Source organism: Lolium rigidum, chromosome 2 (assembly GCF_022539505.1).
Source record: "Lolium rigidum isolate FL_2022 chromosome 2, APGP_CSIRO_Lrig_0.1, whole genome shotgun sequence".
Taxonomy (NCBI): Eukaryota; Viridiplantae; Streptophyta; class Magnoliopsida; order Poales; family Poaceae; genus Lolium; species Lolium rigidum.
In genome coordinates, this window is record NC_061509.1 from 48,279,893 (window position 1) to 48,297,957 (window position 18,065).

Below are 18,065 nucleotides of genomic sequence, written 5' to 3' on the forward strand. Positions count from 1 at the left end.
ACCTTGCTAGCCTAAACCTTGTATCGAGAGGGAATACTTCTCATGCATCCAAAATACTTGAGCCAACCACTATGCCATTTGTGTCCACCATACCTACCTACTACATGGTATTTATCCGCCATTCCAAAGTAAATTGCTTGAGTGCTACCTTTAAAATTCCATCATTCACCTTTGCAATATATAGCTCATGGGACAAATAGCTTAAAAACTATTGTGGTATTGAATATGTACTTATGCATTTTATCTCTTATTAAGTTGCTTGTTGTGCGATAACCATGCTTACGGGGACGCCATCAACTATTCTTTGTTGAATATCATGTGAGTTGCTATGCATGTCCGTCTTGTCCGAAGTAAGAGAGATCTACCACCTTTATGGTTGGAGCATGCATATTGTTAGAGAAGAACTTTGGGCCGCTAACTAAAGCCATGATTCATGGTGGAAGTTTCAGTCTTGGACATATATCCTCAATCTCATATGAGAATAATAATTGTTGCCACATGCTTATTCATTAAAGAGGAGTCCATTATCTGTTGTCCATGTTGTCCCGGTATGGATGTCTAAGTTGAGAATAATCAAAAGCGAGAAATCCAAAATGCGAGCTTTCTCCTTAGACCTTTGTACAGGCGGCATGGAGGTACCCCATTGTGACACTTGGTTAAAACATGTGCATTGCAAAGATCCGGTAGTCCAAGCTAATTAGGACAAGGTGCGGGCACTATTAGTATACTATGCATGAGACTTGCAACTTGTAAGATATAATTTACATAACTCATATGCTTTATTACTACCGTTGACAAAATAAAAGCTCTAGCACAAATATAGCAATCGATGCTTTCCTCTTTGAAGGACCATTCTTTTTACTTTTATGTTGAGTCAGTTCACCTATCTCTCTCCACCTCAAGAAGCAAACACTTGCGTGAACTGTGCATTGATTCCTACATATTTGCATATTGCACTTGTTATATTACTCTATGTTGACAATTATCCATGAGATATACATGTTACAAGTTGAAAGCAACCGCTGAAACTTAATCTTCCTTTGTGTTGCTTCAATACCTTTACTTTGATTTATTGCTTTATGAGTTAACTCTTATGCAAGACTTATTAATACTTGTCTTGAAGTACTATTCATGAAAAGTCTTTGCTTTATGATTCACTTGTTTACTCATGTCATTACCATTGTTTTGATCGTTGCATTCACTACATATGTTTACAAATAGTATGATCAAGGTTATGATGGCATGTCACTTCAGAAATTATCTTTGTTATCGTTTTACCTGCTCGGGACGAAGCGGAACTAAGCTTGGGGATGCTTGATACGTCTCCGACGTATCGATAATTTCTTATGTTCTATGCCATATTATTGATGATACCTACATGTTTTATGCACACTTTATGTCATATTCGTGCATTTTCTGGAACTAACCTATTAACAAGATGCCGAAGTGCCAGTTCCTGTTTTCTGCTGTTTTTGGTTTTAGAAATCCTAGTAACAAAATATTCTCGGAATTGGATGAAACGAAGACCCAGGGGCCTATTTCGCCACGAACCTTCCAGAAGACCGAAGAGCATACGAAGTGGGGCCACGAGGTGGCCAGACCACATGGCGGCGCGGCCAGGGGGGCCCGCGCCGCCCTGTGGTGTGGGCCCCTCGTCTGGCCCCCGACTCTGCCCTTCCGCCTACTTAAAGCCTCCGTCGCGAAACCCCTGATGCGAAAAAACCACGATACGGAAAACCTTACTGAGACGCCGCCGCCGCCGATCCCATCTCGGGGGATTCGGAGATCTCCTCCGGCACCCTGCCGGAGAGGGGATTCATCTCCCGGAGGACTCTACACCGCCATGGTCGCCTCCGGAGTGATGAGTGAGTAGTTCACCCCTGGACTATGGGTCCATAGCAATAGCTAGATGGTTGTCTTCTCCTCATTGTGCTTCATTGTTGGATCTTGTGAGCTGCCTAACATGATCAAGATCATCTATCTGTAATACTCTATGTTGTGTTTGTCGGGATCCGATGGATAGAGAATACCATGTTATGTTAATTATCAAGTTATTACATATGTGTTGTTTATGATCTTGCATGCTCTCCGTTACTAGTAGAGGCTCGGCCAAGTTTTTGCTTTTAACTCCAAGAGGGAGTATTTATGCTCGATAGTGGCTTCATGCCCGCATTGACACTCGGGACAGGTGACGAGAAAGTTCTAAGGTTGTGCTTTGTCTTGTTGCCACTAGGGATAAAACATTGGCGCTATGTCCGAGGATGTAGTTGTTGATTACATTACGCACCATACTTAATGCAATTGTCTCGTTGCTTTGCAACTTAATACTCGGAAGGGGTTCGGACGATAACTTCGAAGGTGGACTTTTTAGGCATAGATGCAGTTGGATGGCGGTCTATGTACTTTGTCGTAATGCCCAATTAAATCTCACTATACTTATCATGCCATGTATGTGCATTGTTATGCCCTCTCTATTTGTCAATTGCCCGACCGTAATTTGTTCACCCAACATGCTTTTATCTTATGGGAGAGACACCTCTAGTGAACTCGTGGACCCCGGTCCATTCTTTTAATACTGAAATACAAATCTGCTCGCAATACTTGTTTTATTGTTTTCTCTCGCAAACAATCATCTTCCACACAATTCGGTTAATCCTTTGTTACAGCAAGCCGATGAGATTGACAACCTCACTGTTTCGTTGGGGCAAAGTACTTTGGTTGTGTTGTGCAGGTTCCACGTTGGCGCCGGAATCTCTGGTGTTGCGCCGCACTACATCCCGCCGCCATCAACCTTCAACGTGCTTCTTGACTCCTACTGGTTCGATTAAACCTTGGTTTCTTACTGAGGGAAACTTGCCGCTGTGCGCATCACACCTTCCTCTTGGGGTTCCCAACGGACGTGTCAACTACACGCATCACATGTGTAGCTGGAAAGCAACTAAAGAAGATACATCCTATCAAGAGTATCGTCACCACCTCTAGGCCTCTGGAGCTCCTTCACTTCGATCTCTTTGGGCCATCTTATTATGATACTCTCGGTGGGAGTAAATATGGACTGGTCATTGTTGATGATTACTCAAGATACTCTTGGGTCTTTCTCCTTAAGTCTAAGGATGAGACCTATAGAGAGTTCATCATCTTCGCCAAGAAGGCTCAACGAATGTATGAATCTAAGATCAAGGTGATAAGGACCGACAATGGCATCGAGTTCAAGAACTACACTATGCAAGAGTTTGTTGATGATGAGGGCATCAAGCATGAGTTTTCAGCTCCATATACCCCTCAGCAAAATGGTGTTGTTGAAATGAAGAACCAGACTATTATTGAGATGGCAAGAACCATGTTGAGTGAATTCAAGTCACCCCATAACTTTTGGGGAGAAGCCATCTCTACAGCTGTCCACTACTCCAACCGGCTCTTCCTCCGTCCCCTGCATAATAAAAATCAAAATACGAGCTTCTCACAGGTAACAAGCCTAATGGCATGTACATTTGTGTCTTTGGATGCAAATGTCTTGTTAAAAATAGTAAAGATAAGCTTGGTAAATTAGAAACTAGAACTATAGAGGGTACATTTGTTGGATATGCGGAGAACTCCCACGCCTATAGATACTACAACAAGTCTAGTGGGACTATTGAAATATCTTGTGATGTGGTGTTCTTGGAGGGTAATGGCTCCCAAGTGGAGCAAGTTTTTTTTTGACTATGTTACCGTAGGGGAATCCCCTACGGTGTGAACTTTCTATTAATAATGGGGCACAGAGCCAAACAGAAACCAGAGAGTTACATCATGGTGGAAGGAAGTGGAGCAAGTTGTTCCATGTGCCGCAGGTGATGATGATCCTTCTAATGCCATCAAGCTTATGGGCATTGGGCACATCTGGCCCACAGAGGTCCATACTAATGATCAAGATGGTGGAATAGAAGCCTCAAAGCTCAGCCCAAGTGGAGCCTTGCTCAACTCAAGCTGAACCATCAAGTGTAGCCCAAGATTCATCCTCTACTCAAGATGAGCCACATTCCGAAGAACAAGAAGAAACTCCACATCCCCCTGAGCAAGAACATGATGCTGATCAAGAATCATCCTCAGCCCATGGTCGAGCTCAAGTTGTCCATCATGATCAAGAACTATCTAGAGATGAATTTATTAATCATGAAAAGGAACCATTCGGAAGATCAAGGATGCTTCAAGGGCAAGTGACATGGAAGTAGATCAAGTCCTTGGTAGCATCTCAAGAGGAGTGGTAACTCGTAGACACCATGCATTACTTATCACTTATTTTCAACATCATGCTTTTGTGTCTAGTTTTGAGCCACTCAAGGTACATGAAGCCTTGGTTGATCCGGATTGGGTAATTGCCATGCAAGAAGAATTGGAATGTTTCACCCGCAATGAAGTATGGTCTCTAGTTGAGAGACCCAAAGATCATCGCATCAATGTCATTGGGACCAAATGGGTGTTCAAGAACAAGCAAGATGAGAATGGCATTGTCATAAGAAATAAAGCAAGGTCAGTGGTGCAAGGGTTTGCCCAAATAGAAGGTATCGACTATGAGGACACCTTTGCATCGGTTGCCTGTCTTGAAGCTATTCGTCTTTTGCTTGCATTTGCATCTTTTCATAATTTCAAGCTATATCAAATGGATGTGAAAAGTGCATTTTTGAATGGTCCCCTAAAAGAAACTGCATATGTGGCTCAACCCCCGGGTTTTGAAGATCCATGTCGTCCCAACCATGTGTATTTACTCCATAAGGCACTCTATGGTCTCAAGCAAGCTCCACGTGCTTGGTATGAGTACCTTAGGGATTTCTTACTCTAGGATGGGTTTAGCATGGGTACGGTCGATTCCACCCTTTTCACCAAGCGGGTTGAAGGGGGTGGCCTATTCTTGTGTCAAATATATGTTGATGATATTATATTTGGTGGAACTAACCCTAATCATAACAAAGCTTTTGAGCTAGTGATGACTAGGAGATTTGAGATGTCCATGATGGGGGAGTTGAAGTTCTTCTTAGGCTTCCAAGTGAGGCAACTTGCAAAAGGAACCTTCATCTCCCAAGAAAAATATGTGAAGGACATGCTCAAGAAGTTTAACATGACCAAAGCAAGCCCAATGAAGACACCCATGCCCGTAAAGGGGCAGCTTGGCTCATGTGATGGTGAGAAGGATGTGGATAAAAAGGTATACCGGTCCATGATTGGATCCTTTCTCTACCTTTGTGCTTCCAGGCCGGATATCATGTTAAGTGTCGGGATGTGTGCTCGTTTTCAATCTGCTCCCAAGGAGAGCCACTTGGTGGCAGTCAAACGGATTTTAATATACCTTGTTCTTACTCCTACTCTCGGGCTATGGTATTCAAAGGGGTCAACCTTTGAACTCATAGGCTACTCGGATTCCGATTGGGCTGGTGATAAAGTTGACCGGAAGTCTACCTCCGGGGCTTGCCAATTTATTGGCCGATCATTGGTGAGTTGGTCATCTAAGAAACACAACTCCACTGCCCTATCCACCGCTGAAGCCGAATACATTTCAACGACATCTTGTTGCACTCAGTTGTTGTGGATGAAGCAAACCTTGAAAGACTATGGTGTGTCTCTTGGTAGAGTTCCTCTTCTATGTGACAACGATAGTACAATAAAGATCGCCAACAACCCAGTTCAACATTGTCGCACAAAACATATTGGCATTCGGCATCACTTCCTACGTGACCATGTTGCCAACCGGGACATTGAGCTCACTCATGTGGGAACAATTTACCAATTGGCGGATATTTTCACTAAGGCTTTGGATGAAGCCCGGTTTGTGAACTTGAGAGAACTTGGTATTCTTTATCCTAACAACTTATATTGAACAACTTCTTGCACTACATTCTTGCTTTTAACTTGCTATCTAGCTTGGTTGTACAACGCATATGGGGATAGTCATCTTACCACTCTTGGTATGATGCATACATATGTGTGCAACATAAATAGACCTAATGCCCAAATATGGACCCAAGCATGTCTCTTCGAGGTCTCATGACATTTGTGCTTTAACATAGGGGGAGTAATCCCCCGCCATTCATTAGCCTCACTTATCAAGTGATTTCATCCCATGAGGCTAACTGATCTCTTATTGCAAAATTATTCTAAAATGATTTGTGATTCTTGATATATTTTGAATCATGCCCATCGTTGCTATTTACATCTTGTTTGGATTTAACTCCAATGGGTATGCCTAGAAAAACTTGTGTTCCTACCCCACGTCTATGCTCCTCTTATCAACTATCTATCTATCTATATTGTACATGTCATCTTCTGAACCTTCACAAAACTTTCCCATAAAGAAAATACAAAAGGGGGCTAACAATCTGCAGCTCGGTGCCTGACCCGGTGCTGCCGGCCCATTTGCCGGGCGGACCGGCGCATAACCCGGTCTGCTGGCCCAGACACCGGTCATCGACATCATATGTAGGGGATGAGGTATACCCCTTGGGGTTTCTTTCTCATTCTCCCCTTCAACCTCTGCTGCCATTGACGCCGCCCCTACCTCTCCTCCATCCCCTAGGGCATTCCCACCACTAGATTCTCCCCATACTCCACTCCACCATAGATCGGGCCCTTTGGAGGATCTCCACCAAGGAATTTGGTCCATCTCAAGCCAGTTTTGGAGTTCTTAGGATTTTGCTCACCAAGCCTTCCCTTGAAGCTTCTCTTGCTCCATTGAGCAAGGAGAGCAATGTCTTCGGGTAATTCCCCTCCTCATCCCCTATGTCTTGGATCCCCTTGCCTAGTGCTCCATTTTTGAGGGATTTGAGAATCTAGGGTTAGGGTTAGGGTTAGGCTTAGTACCTTGTGCCATTAGAATGCCATATACCTCAATTCATGGGATACACTCTATATTGCTATAATATGTGTACAAGTATATGAGTTTTTGCATGAATTTGTGTCAAAAAATCTGGAAGTTCATAAGTAATTATCTCAGCCCGGCCTACGGCCCGGTGTGCCGGCTCATACACTGGTCGGGCCGGCGTGTCGCTCGGTAGACCGGCTGCCTGACCAGCTAGTCCGGTCTACAGCCCGGTGCTGTCGGCCGATGCACCAACTCGCCCAGATTTTTGCGCAATTTCATCAAAACACTTGTATACATATTTTACTTTGGCCTCCTTATTCCTGATGACATGTACAGGCCCGAGCGGCCATATGTGCGTTGTGTGCAAGCTGCACAGGGCCCCAAGATTTTGGGGGCCCCAAATTTCTGTGTAGGCCTATATATTTATATATAGAAAAAATAAGGAATCAAGGAAAGTTATCTGAGCTTTGCCGCTTTGGACCTTCGCTGGACCTGGATGCCAAGACGGCCACGCGTGTAGACATGTGACTCTTCGTGAATCGTGCCTACGAAGCGTGATCGTGTGCACCGCGAGTCACGAGGAATATTTCCATCGAACCGTCCTCGTGTTTACGGAAATACAGAGCGACGCACGAACACAGCGCGGACGCGAAGATTCCGTTGGCCTCTTCAGTCCTCAGCTATCCCAAACTTTCGATCATCCATCCAGGCAGCAGGGTGATTCATCTAGCAATTAGGAAGCCAGCTATGTTTCCTTGACCCCGCGACACCGTGGCGACAGACAACGGAAAATTCGAGCTGCGACGCTTCTGTCCGATGACTAGATGAGGTAATTCGATTTTTGTCATCTTGATCGCTGATGAACAACGTTGCAGTATGCAACTGTGGTCTTTTAATTTATTATTTCGATGTTTTTATGTGCTGTTTTAGAACCAATGGGACTTGAAGTGTTGGAGAAGATTGATTGCGAGGATATCATTGAAGATTTTATCTCCAAGAACCCGAAAAGAATGATGTTGTTCAAATAAATATTATGCAACCTAGAGTGGAATAGTTATGCTTCTTAATTTATATCCAATTTTCTTATAAGATGTTAAGACATGTACATTATGTTTGTTGAATAGTTTAATTTTTTTTGTAAGATCGGGGGATCATTTTAAAGTTTCGCACAGGGTCCCGGATTTTGCCGGCCCTGGACATGTACACTTATCTCACTGCTATCTCCCCTTATTTTCTCATTCACTGGTGATTCTAGTGATGACAACCATGTTTCTGCCAAGAGGGGCAAGAATGAGAGGCCCCTGGTATGTCGTACAAGCACTCGTGTGCCTAACAAAGCAGCTCAGAGCAGTGGTCCGGGCAGTTCTGCTGGAGGTTGGAGCAAGACAACATGGAAGAAGAGGAAATGCAAAGATACAACTCAAGATGATGATCTTGTGGAGCAACAACCAAATTTCAAAACTGGTACAGTTCAAATTGCTGGTTGGAGGAGACTCATAGAGGAAAATCACTATCGTTTCGAGGAAAGAACCTACAAAGGTGGTGACAGGGAATTATGGACCAAAACTCAGGCTTGCTTCTGGGATGACTTCTACAGCTATCCAGAGCTCATGAGGAACGACACCTTTGTGCAGCCCAGGGCCATCAATAGGGAAGAGCTCATCATGTTCAATGCCACTGAGTACCGCTTTGTGGTTGAAACTTTGCAGAAGATGGGACTTCTTGATCTTGTGTGCTTGAAGCCTGGCAACTCTGACACTATCGGGGGGTATTGCCGGGTCCTTGTTCGTCAGTTCCACTGCACAGTCTACTTCCATGATGATCCTGCTCGCACTATGACTTGGATGACTGGGATGGAGTAGTATTCTTGCAACTACCTTGACTTCTGTCAAGCAATGGGATTTGGTGCTGGCCATGCTCGTGACTTTCAGATCCACACTGAGGATCCATTCACCCACGGTAACATTGCTGTCTGCTACCCTCCAGAGCCTGCACATGCTCCCCCACTCATCTCAGGGATGTACTACTCTTACCAAGTTCTAGCCAAGATATTCCATGAGAATCTAGTCAGAAAGTCTAGAGATTCGAGTGACTGCCGATCCTACCATCTCAACCTCATGTACTACTGCCGTCCTCAGAATGTTAGGAGGATTGATGGCTTTGACTTTCTCTACAATGAACTGAGACGCTATGTTCACAATCACATGACTCCAAACTTTGCTCAGTAGATCCAGCAACTTATCAATACCATTGTGCCATCTCCTTACAATAGGAAAGATGAAGTGATAAAGATGGAACCTTTCAAGATTCCACAATGGGGAAACAAACCTGAAATCCCTGAGTTGATGCCTTCGGAGCGCAGGTCCAAGGAAAGGCATGACCCGACTGCTAGTTCCAGCTCCTTTATGCGCCCCAAGCGGGGTGCCTCTCGCTTCTTGGCAAATCTATGGAAAATGTGCAGGAATACCAATGATGTGGCTCATCAAAGCCTTGCCCTGAATCAAGAGACTAGGAGGCGCCAGAATGAATTCATGGCTGCAAGAAACCACTATGTTCCTCCTTCTGGTCCTGAACTAGAGCCAGTGATTGCTCCAACTTGGGAGATGCCTCCCATTGAGGATTCCATGTTCCAGAACTTTGACCTATCCCTGTTTGCTCATGGTGGATCTTCACAGGGTGTTCCTCCTCCCAGGACTAGGTTTAGGACTACTCCTGCTCCTGATGTTGCTGGGTTTGGCTCTAATGGGTCTGGAGATGATAAAGACAATGAAGATGATGATGAAGAGGAATCCCCAGCTACTGGGGAAGAGTTCTATTGATGGGAACGCTAGCATTCCTGCTCTCTCCTGCCTTTTTGGTGTTCCGATGCTAAAGCGGGAGAAGAGAGTAGAGTCTAGGATTACGGGTTTCCTGGATGGGGATGTTTTGCACAAGCCATTGCTACTTTATTTGCATCTTATTTGGCTTGTCCTATTTGCTTGCTTTCATTTCCGGAATCATTGCTACTTTTAATAATTCGTGTGTGGACAAGTTAGCTATTTGCTTGCTTTCATTTCCGGAATCATTGCTGCTTTTAATAATTCGTGTGTGGACAAGTTATTGTATGCTTAATCTCTATGTTGGATGATGATGCTTGTTGCTTATATCTTGATTATGTACTTGTCTATACCATGCTTGCTTCCTAAAGATATTGGGGGAGCTTCTCATATTTTACAAATGGTGCACTTTGCATTCAAACGCAAATTCTCCAAGTGCATACATTATGGGAGAGCTGTCTTAATATATTATATGGAATCAAGGTTTTGAACTTATCATAATATTTATATGTGACTCTAGGTCGGTTTGTCATCGTATACCAGAAAGGGGATTTACCCTTATCCATTATTTTGGTAATAATGACACCGTAGCTAGAGTAATCAGACTAATACATGCCTACAAGATTATTCTCAAGTATTAGTCTATCAGGCATAATGGTGTATCAATGGAACAAGAAGGTGAAGGGAGACCCCCACTTCGATGAAAAAGGGGACCACCGGTTTTCCCTCAGGCCGGCGCCAGGTCCGGCGGCACCGGGTGCAGCACCGGTCAGTCCGACGCAGATCGGTTGTGGCGTCGGTGCACACCGGGCACATTCTAGGAACTCCGCACCCCTCTCCCCGCCGTCGCCTGATCACTTGTCCGATTTCTACCGGCTGGCCCGGCGCCTGGCTCAGTGATGCCGACCTCTGCACCGGACCGCCCAGCGTATGCCGGCCCCTGCGCCAATGCACACCGGGGGCACTTCCAGTAAGCTGGGACGCTCGTCCGGTACAGGCCCAGTGCCAGGCCCGATGGCTGCCGGCTGGCCCGGTGTGTGGCCCGGCGGCACCGGGTGTGCCACCGGCCAGTCCGGCGCCTGGCCCGACAGACCGGCCTCCTCGACTTACTGCCGAGCTGGACAAGTTCCCAACGATTGGATGTCAAGTGAAGCTATATATACCCCTTCTCCTAGCTCATAACAGTTAGGCACTACACTACACTTTTTTCTTGAGCTCTCTCTCTCATACTCCATTGTTGAAAACACCAAAAGCCTAAGATCTCCCTCGTCCTCCACCCAAACTCAAATACCTCCGGGGAAAAGCTAGAGGGGGTCTTGATCTATAGTTCCACCGAGCCAAATCTTGTTCCCCCTTGTATTCTTCGAGATACCTGCTCTCTAGGATTTCTTGGAAACCCTACGGCATGGATTTGCTCCTGACAAGATTGTGAAGGTTTGGAGGCTGCCTCAAAGTCTACCACAAGTGAAAGATCTATTCCTTCGTGGGATAGGTTCGGAGAAGAAGGTGAGCCTTCGTGGCGTTGGGAAATCCTTGGTGGGATCCCCACCTCTCCAAACGTGACGTACCTTCTTGCAAAGGAAGGGAACATGGGAATACATCTTCATCTCCGCGTGCTTTTGGTTATTCCTAACCGAATTCTTTACTTGTGTTATATATCATGTGAGAGACTTCGTGCTTGAGATACTTGTATTATCATCTAGGTTGCCTCACCTAGTTTGCATTAGGCTCACATCTATATTCCGCAAAGCCTAATATTGCAAAGAAAGAATTAAGATTTGTAGAAACCTATTCACCCCCTCTAGGTTTACCATCTCTGAACTTTCAGATGGTGTCAATGTGGTCCCTGGAAATCTGGTGGTCCAAGTGCATGACCATGATCAGGATGGCGGTGGCCTTACTGGTAATGGAAATGACAATATCAACTCTATTATGGATTGAAATGGAGGAATGTTGTTTTTAGCTTCTATGATGATCTTATGTACTGCACACATATGTTGGGGGAGGCATAAGGTTTTCACAGTTGCATGATGATAGGAGGAGGAATAGTCGGAGATTGATAGAAACTGTGTCCCAAGTCTTAAATATGCATGCTATATTAATTCATGGTTAATGATACATCTCAAACGTATCTATAATTTCTTATGTTCCATGCTACTTTTATGATGATACTCACATGTTTTATATACATTATATGTCATTATTATGCATTTTCCGGCACTAACCTATTGATGAGATGCCGAAGAGCCAGTTGATGTTTTCTGCTGTTTTTGGTTTCAGAAATCCTAGTAAGGAAATATTCTCGGAATTGGACGAAATCAACGCCAGGGGCCTATTTTTACACGAAGCTTCCAGAAGACCGAAGGAGTCACGAAGTGGGGCCACGGGGCGCCGCCACACTAGGGTGGTGCGGCCTAGAGGGGGCCCGCGCGGCCCTAGCGTGTGGGGCCCCCGTGACGCCCCTTGACCTGCCCTTCCGCCTACTTAAAGCCTTCATCGCGAAACCCCTAGTACCGAGAGCCACGATACGGAAAACCTTCCAGAGACGCCGCCGCCGCCAATCCCATCTCGGGGGATTCGAGAGATCGCCTCCGGCACCTCGCCGGAGAGGGGAATCATCTCCCGGAGGTCTCTTCATCGCCATGATCGCCTCCGGATCGATGTGTGAGTAGTCCACCCCTGGACTATGGGTCCATAGCGAGTAGCTAGATGGTTGTCTTCTCCTCATTGTGCTATCATGTTAGATCTTGTGAGCTGCCTATCATGATCAAGATCATCTATTTGTAATCCTACATGTTGTGTTTGTTGGGATCCGATGAATATTGAATACTATGTCAAGTTGATTATCAATCTATCATATATGTTATTTATGTTCTTGCATGCTCTCCGTTGCTAGTAGAGGCTCTGGCCAAGTTGATACTTGTGACTCCAAGAGGGAGTATTTATGCTCGATAGTGGGTTCATGCCTCCATTGAATCTGGGGGAGTGACAACAACCTCTAATGTTGTGGATGTGATGTTGCCACTAGGGATAAAACATCGATGCTTTGTCTAAGGATATTTGTGTTGATTACATTACGCACCATACTTAATGCAATTGTCTGCTGTTTGCAACTTAATACTGGAGGGGGTTCGGATGATAACCTGAAAGTGGACTTTTTAGGCATAGATGCATGCTGGATAGCGGTCTATGTACTTTGTCGTAATGCCCTGATTAAATCTCATAGTACTCATCATGATATATGTATGTGCATTGTTATGCCTTCTTTATTTGTCAATTGTCCAACCGTAATTTGTTCACCCAACATCTCGTTTATCTTATGGGAGAGACACCACTAGTGAACCGTGGACCCCGGTCCAATTCTTTACATCCGAAATACAATCTACCGCAATTGTTCTTTACTGTTCTTCGCAAACAATCATCATCATCCACACAATACATCTAATCCTTTGTTTAAAGCAAGCCGGTGAGATTGACAACCTCACTGTTACGTTGGGGCAAAGTACTTTGATTGTGTTGTGCAGGTTCCACGTTGGCGCCGGAATCCCTGGTGTTGCGCCGCACTACACTCCGCCACCATCAACCTTCAACGTGCTTCTTGGCTCCTACTGGTTCGATAAACCTTGGTTTCTTTCTGAGGGAAAACTTGCTACTGTACGCATCACACCTTCCTCTTGGGGTTCCCAACGGACGTGTGTCAACTGCACGCATCAGTTAATTAACGGGAAGTATAATTATGACGACCTTGAAACTTATTGTTGTGGTTGGACTTTATGTCTTAATATCTCCCTAGGTTGCTCGGAAACGGCCGTGGGATCAATCACTAGGCGCGTAACTGCATATGTTTATGGTTGCACCTATCTATGGCCTCTCTCTATAAGAAACAATAAAAAGACAATCCATGTGCTTTACTAATTGTGACAAACAAATGAAATAAAATTTGGCTAAACACTTACTCCCTTGAGTTACTCGCTTTCACTTTACTCGCTCTACTTTTAGTAGCTAGTTTACATGTAGTATTTGCTTTCACCGTTTCCTAGATAGAAGTAAAATGTACCTTACACACTATAGTCCATTGCTTTGCACGAAAAGCCATATAAGTGGGTTATATGGCCTTAGAGAATAGATAGTTTATCTGCAACTCCTCGTGGGTTCGACACTTAAATACTTATCGAAGTGTACTACAATGATTCCCTGCACCTTGCGGATTATCAACCTGTTGTTTGGAAACTAAAAATTCCTCCTAGAATTCAAGTTTTCCTCTAGCTTTTCTCCCAAAGTAAAATCATGACCAGAGATAATTTGAGGAAGAGAGGAATACCAAAGCCTTTAGAGCATAGATTATGCAAAGAAATTGAATATGTTACACATTTGTTCTTTGATTGCATTGTGTCTCACCTGCTCTTGAAAGATGTGTACACAATCTTTGATGTGATGATGACTGATAATTTTTTACTTTAGCTTCCATGTGGTTATGTAATACAAGATACTTGCAACTTAATATTGTTTAATTTGTTGTCCTTTGGGGTATATGGGACAATAGGAAATGCATTGTGTTTAACAGAAAAACCTAACTGAATATGAAACAAGTGTGGCACCCAAGTCTGATCTATCTAAGGGACTGGAAGGTACCTTTCATAGACCAAGAGTGGGGGCTCGTGGATCAATTCAGGGGTCTTCTAATAAATAATATCAAGAGGCCATTGTAGCTGGAGCCCGACTGAGCTGCCAGTCATTCGGCTGGATCTCATCCTGGAAGCCATCGGCAAGCTTGGCGTCGCATGGAGAGAGAGATCCTCTCTTGCTTACCTCTAGGAGAACCTTGAAGGCGATGTTGTGAACGTTGTGATGGGCTAAAAAGGGGCTGCCCCTGCATGTTTATGGTGCATGCTTTGATGGGTGTACTATCTGTTTAGCTGCTAGTGTTCTAAAAACTGTCACCTGGCATGGGCTGAAAAGGAATAGAAGAAGGCTTGGGACAAGGAGGCCTCAACATCAACGCCATTGCCATCTCCGTGTTCATCATTGATCCCGCCATCCATCGGGTTGTAATCCAAACTCTCTTGTGGATCTTATACGCGTGTCATATCCATCCATCAATATTCATTCATATGATGTCTTGTGCCACTTTTATCGAGTAGTTTAGTTGGGGATATGGATAAACCCTAGTATAATTACGAAATGAAATAAATATTTATGTTGTTTAGTTGCTATATGTGAAAGTGGTGGGTTGTCTTCCATGGTGTCGTATGTTGTGCACCATGCAATATTTGCCACTAGGGACTTCGAAGGCAATCATCGTTAAGTGTGGTTGGATGTAGGTAGGCGTACAACTGACAACAATCCACCGCCTCTTTCAATCATGTCTTAACGAGGAGCAAGAGGTACAAGAGTCTATAGCCATAGCCATGGGTAGACCCTTAAAAACTGGACCTCCGTGACATGCGAGGGCAAAGGTAGTGGCTATTAGGAGTGTTGAACAGTGCTTCTGAGCCTCTAGGAGCACCTTTATTTGAGCCTCTCCTCATTTCACCCACATGTAGTAATAAATATATTAAATCCTAATCATGATTAAACTATGCTAGTGGTGATGCTGGACTCTCCAGTCTCGTCTTTATCTTACTCTTAGTTTACTCTTAGTTTTAGTTGCTTTTAGTTTTTAACTTTTATCTTGGTCTTATTCACAACAAATTTAAACTATCTAGTTGATTACAATAGTTAAGTAGCAACCAATAGAATATGCTATTTTCATACCACCGTTTGCGTGTGAACGTGGCTGCACTGATAACGTAGTTGCGGAGTTTTTAGTTTTCATTATGCAAAACTCCCATGAGATCGATCTTTAAATAAATATTTGTTGATGGCCAGTTGTTAAGTAATGTAATAACCATATTGCGGTGCAGGAAAACCAGATATCAATCATCATGGCTTGTGCGGCAACTGCCAAGACGAGCTTAACCTCTTCCTTGGCTGCGGCAACGTCAATTGCTTCGGCCTTCTTTGCCCTTACGACAACACGCTAGGCACCATGCTTCTTAGTATCAAGCACCCTATTTTCGGCGTCAACTCTTTCTCCGGGACCTAGGCCTTGACTTTGCGGCTGACAGTAGGGGTAAGGTCCAGTGGCGGAGCTTAGTGCATGTCAGAGGGGCCACCGCCCCCCCATGATTTGCACATGCACTGAAGATTTTTTTTGGAGAGCCTAAATTATGGATTTTTGTGTATTTTGCCCCCCATGAACTCATGAATTTCATTTTGCCCCCAGCAACTTCCACCAAGCTCCGCCACTGGTAAGGTCCATGACGGTGGCGGCGGCGTTCTCCATGGTTGGGGCGGCGATATTTGGTTAGAGCTTTGGAAGCGGCACCGGAGAAAATTGAAGTACCAATAACGGGAGAAGGAGTGGCTTTGCCTAGGAATAGAAAAGGGTATGCACACAGACACAGCTCTGTTTGCATCGGTGCATTTCGAGCCTAAATTTAAGCTAAGAATGTGTCGCCGCGAACAGCTTAATCTGTTTGCGTCATACCGCTGAATAAAATTTTCATATCATTCCGCCTGCACAAACCAAAACAAAGAGACAAAGTTTGTTTAGGTCTAGCCTCACTTAGAGCATGTATAATAGGAGATGCTTAGAAAACAAACTGGTTTTTGTCTTCGTATTTATTTCTAGATGCCAAACTGAATACCTCTCATGCACAAATTAGCATCAACCCTCAACAAAAAGTTTGGTTTACTTTTCTAATCAGCACTCTAAGCATCTTTCATTCTACATGGCATTAAGAAGGTCCAACGTCCATGTAACAGTACAAAGGACTATTGATGTTACTAAAAATAGTACAATGACCAGATAAGATTCCCCTTCCCCTCCCCTAAAAAGAAGAAAAGATTCCACTTAAAAATGAGGAGCCAGAGCACCTTCCTGCAAACCCGGAACTAAAATCAGAGCAATACCATCCACCTCCTCACCCTCTTCGTCCATTCCCTGATCCTGATTCCCCACTCGCTCACGGTCTTCCCCGATTGTTCCAAGAATCAAGGAACCAGCCACGAGCCAGGACTGGGAAGGAGACCTGCCGGGAAGACAATGCTGGAGGGGAAGGCGCTGGTGGAGGACACAGACATGCCGCCGCGGATGCAGGCGGCGGCCACGTCCGCCGCCTCCCACGCGCTCGACCTCTTCGACGTCACCGACTGCCGCGCCATCGCCGGTCACATCAAGACGGCACGTCCTCTTTCCGCCCATCTCTGTTTCTCCAATTGGGCTGTCTTTGCTGAAGATCTGGTCTTGATTCGCCGGAGCTGTGTGGCAATCCACGTTTTTTCCCCGCAGGAGTTCGACAAGCGGTACGGCGTCGGGTGGCAGTGCGTGGTGGGCGCCAACTTCGGGTGCTTCTTCACCCATTCCAGCGGCACCTTCATCTACTTCTCCCTGGAGCGCCTCACCTTCCTCCTCTTCAGGGCCGCCGCCGTTGCCGCGGCTTCCTAATACGTCGGCGAAATCTTGATCTGCTATTGCCCAACCTGGAGGGATTCAGTCGCCGGCGACGACGGATTCGATTTCGAGACGTGCACTGCCTCCTTCAGAGATTACCCATGTATGCTCGCTCAACTCAAATGCGCCCAATTTTGTACATAGACAATGTTTTGGTCTGTTGTGGAATTTAGCAAGCTCTCTGATGATGTTCTTCATCTAGATTCTATCCGTTTCGACTTGTGAAGGTGCCACATTTGTTCAATATCTACTTTCGGTCCAGTTCTTTTTTTACCAAAACTAGGAAATATTCATGGACGTGTAGATGCTATGTATAGATGGGGCGTGTGAGGCTGTGAGCTGTGAGATGATTCTCGGTTGAAGTGAATGATGCGCCCGATCGTTGATCGTTGGTCGATGACAGTTGAGGGCTCTTAGTCGTGTGAAAACGAAAGAAGAACACCTGCACCATGACATCGATTGGCATGACAAAATACGCAAGAAAACGAGTTGATTAAATGATTTTGTTCCGTTCCATTTTAAGCTCAAGGTCTAGCTGAAATCGCAGCGCATGACAATGACCAGGGAACAACCCAGCTGCGATGATTCCATCACCTAAATGGAACATCTTGTGGCTTTGTCAGTTCTGCAATATTTAGTTCAGTGGCATATGTACAACCGGTAGAAACTGAAGTGGCATAAAACCAATTAACCTTTTTGTATACGTGTATCAGCTCTGACTGGACGGCAATGCTGGCTCAGGGGTGGAGCTTTCGCTCTCTTTCTTGATCCAATCTCACGGTGGAGAGCTGTACAAAATATTACCCTGACCCTATTTATATATTTAGGCGCCTCATGTCATCTCAACGGCGCCCCAAACCTCCAACACCTAGGGCGTGTTTAGCCATTAGCAATATATCATACTGACATCTAAGATAGCTAG

General features: G+C 44.9%; 1 protein-coding gene across 1 annotated transcript; it reads left to right on the forward strand.

Moving 5' to 3' along the window:
• The first annotated feature begins 16,576 nt into the window (after nucleotides 1–16,576).
• LOC124686381 (dynein light chain LC6, flagellar outer arm-like) lies at nucleotides 16,577–17,394 on the forward strand. The gene is made up of 2 exons (XM_047220339.1): nucleotides 16,577–16,873; nucleotides 16,982–17,394. Exons 1-2 carry the CDS (start codon nucleotides 16,736–16,738, stop codon nucleotides 17,135–17,137), a joined length of 294 nt encoding a protein of 97 aa, XP_047076295.1. The 5' UTR covers nucleotides 16,577–16,735; the 3' UTR covers nucleotides 17,138–17,394.
• Nucleotides 17,395–18,065: the final 671 nt, after the last annotated feature.

Coding starts and splice junctions, on each gene's coding strand:
- LOC124686381 (XM_047220339.1), top strand. CDS start 16,736: ATGCTGGAGGGGAAGGCGCTGGTGGAGGACACAGACATGCCGCCGCGG. Junction 16,874..16,981: donor TCGCCGGTCACATCAAGACG/GCACGTCCTCTT, acceptor TTTTCCCCGCAG/GAGTTCGACAAGCGGTACGG.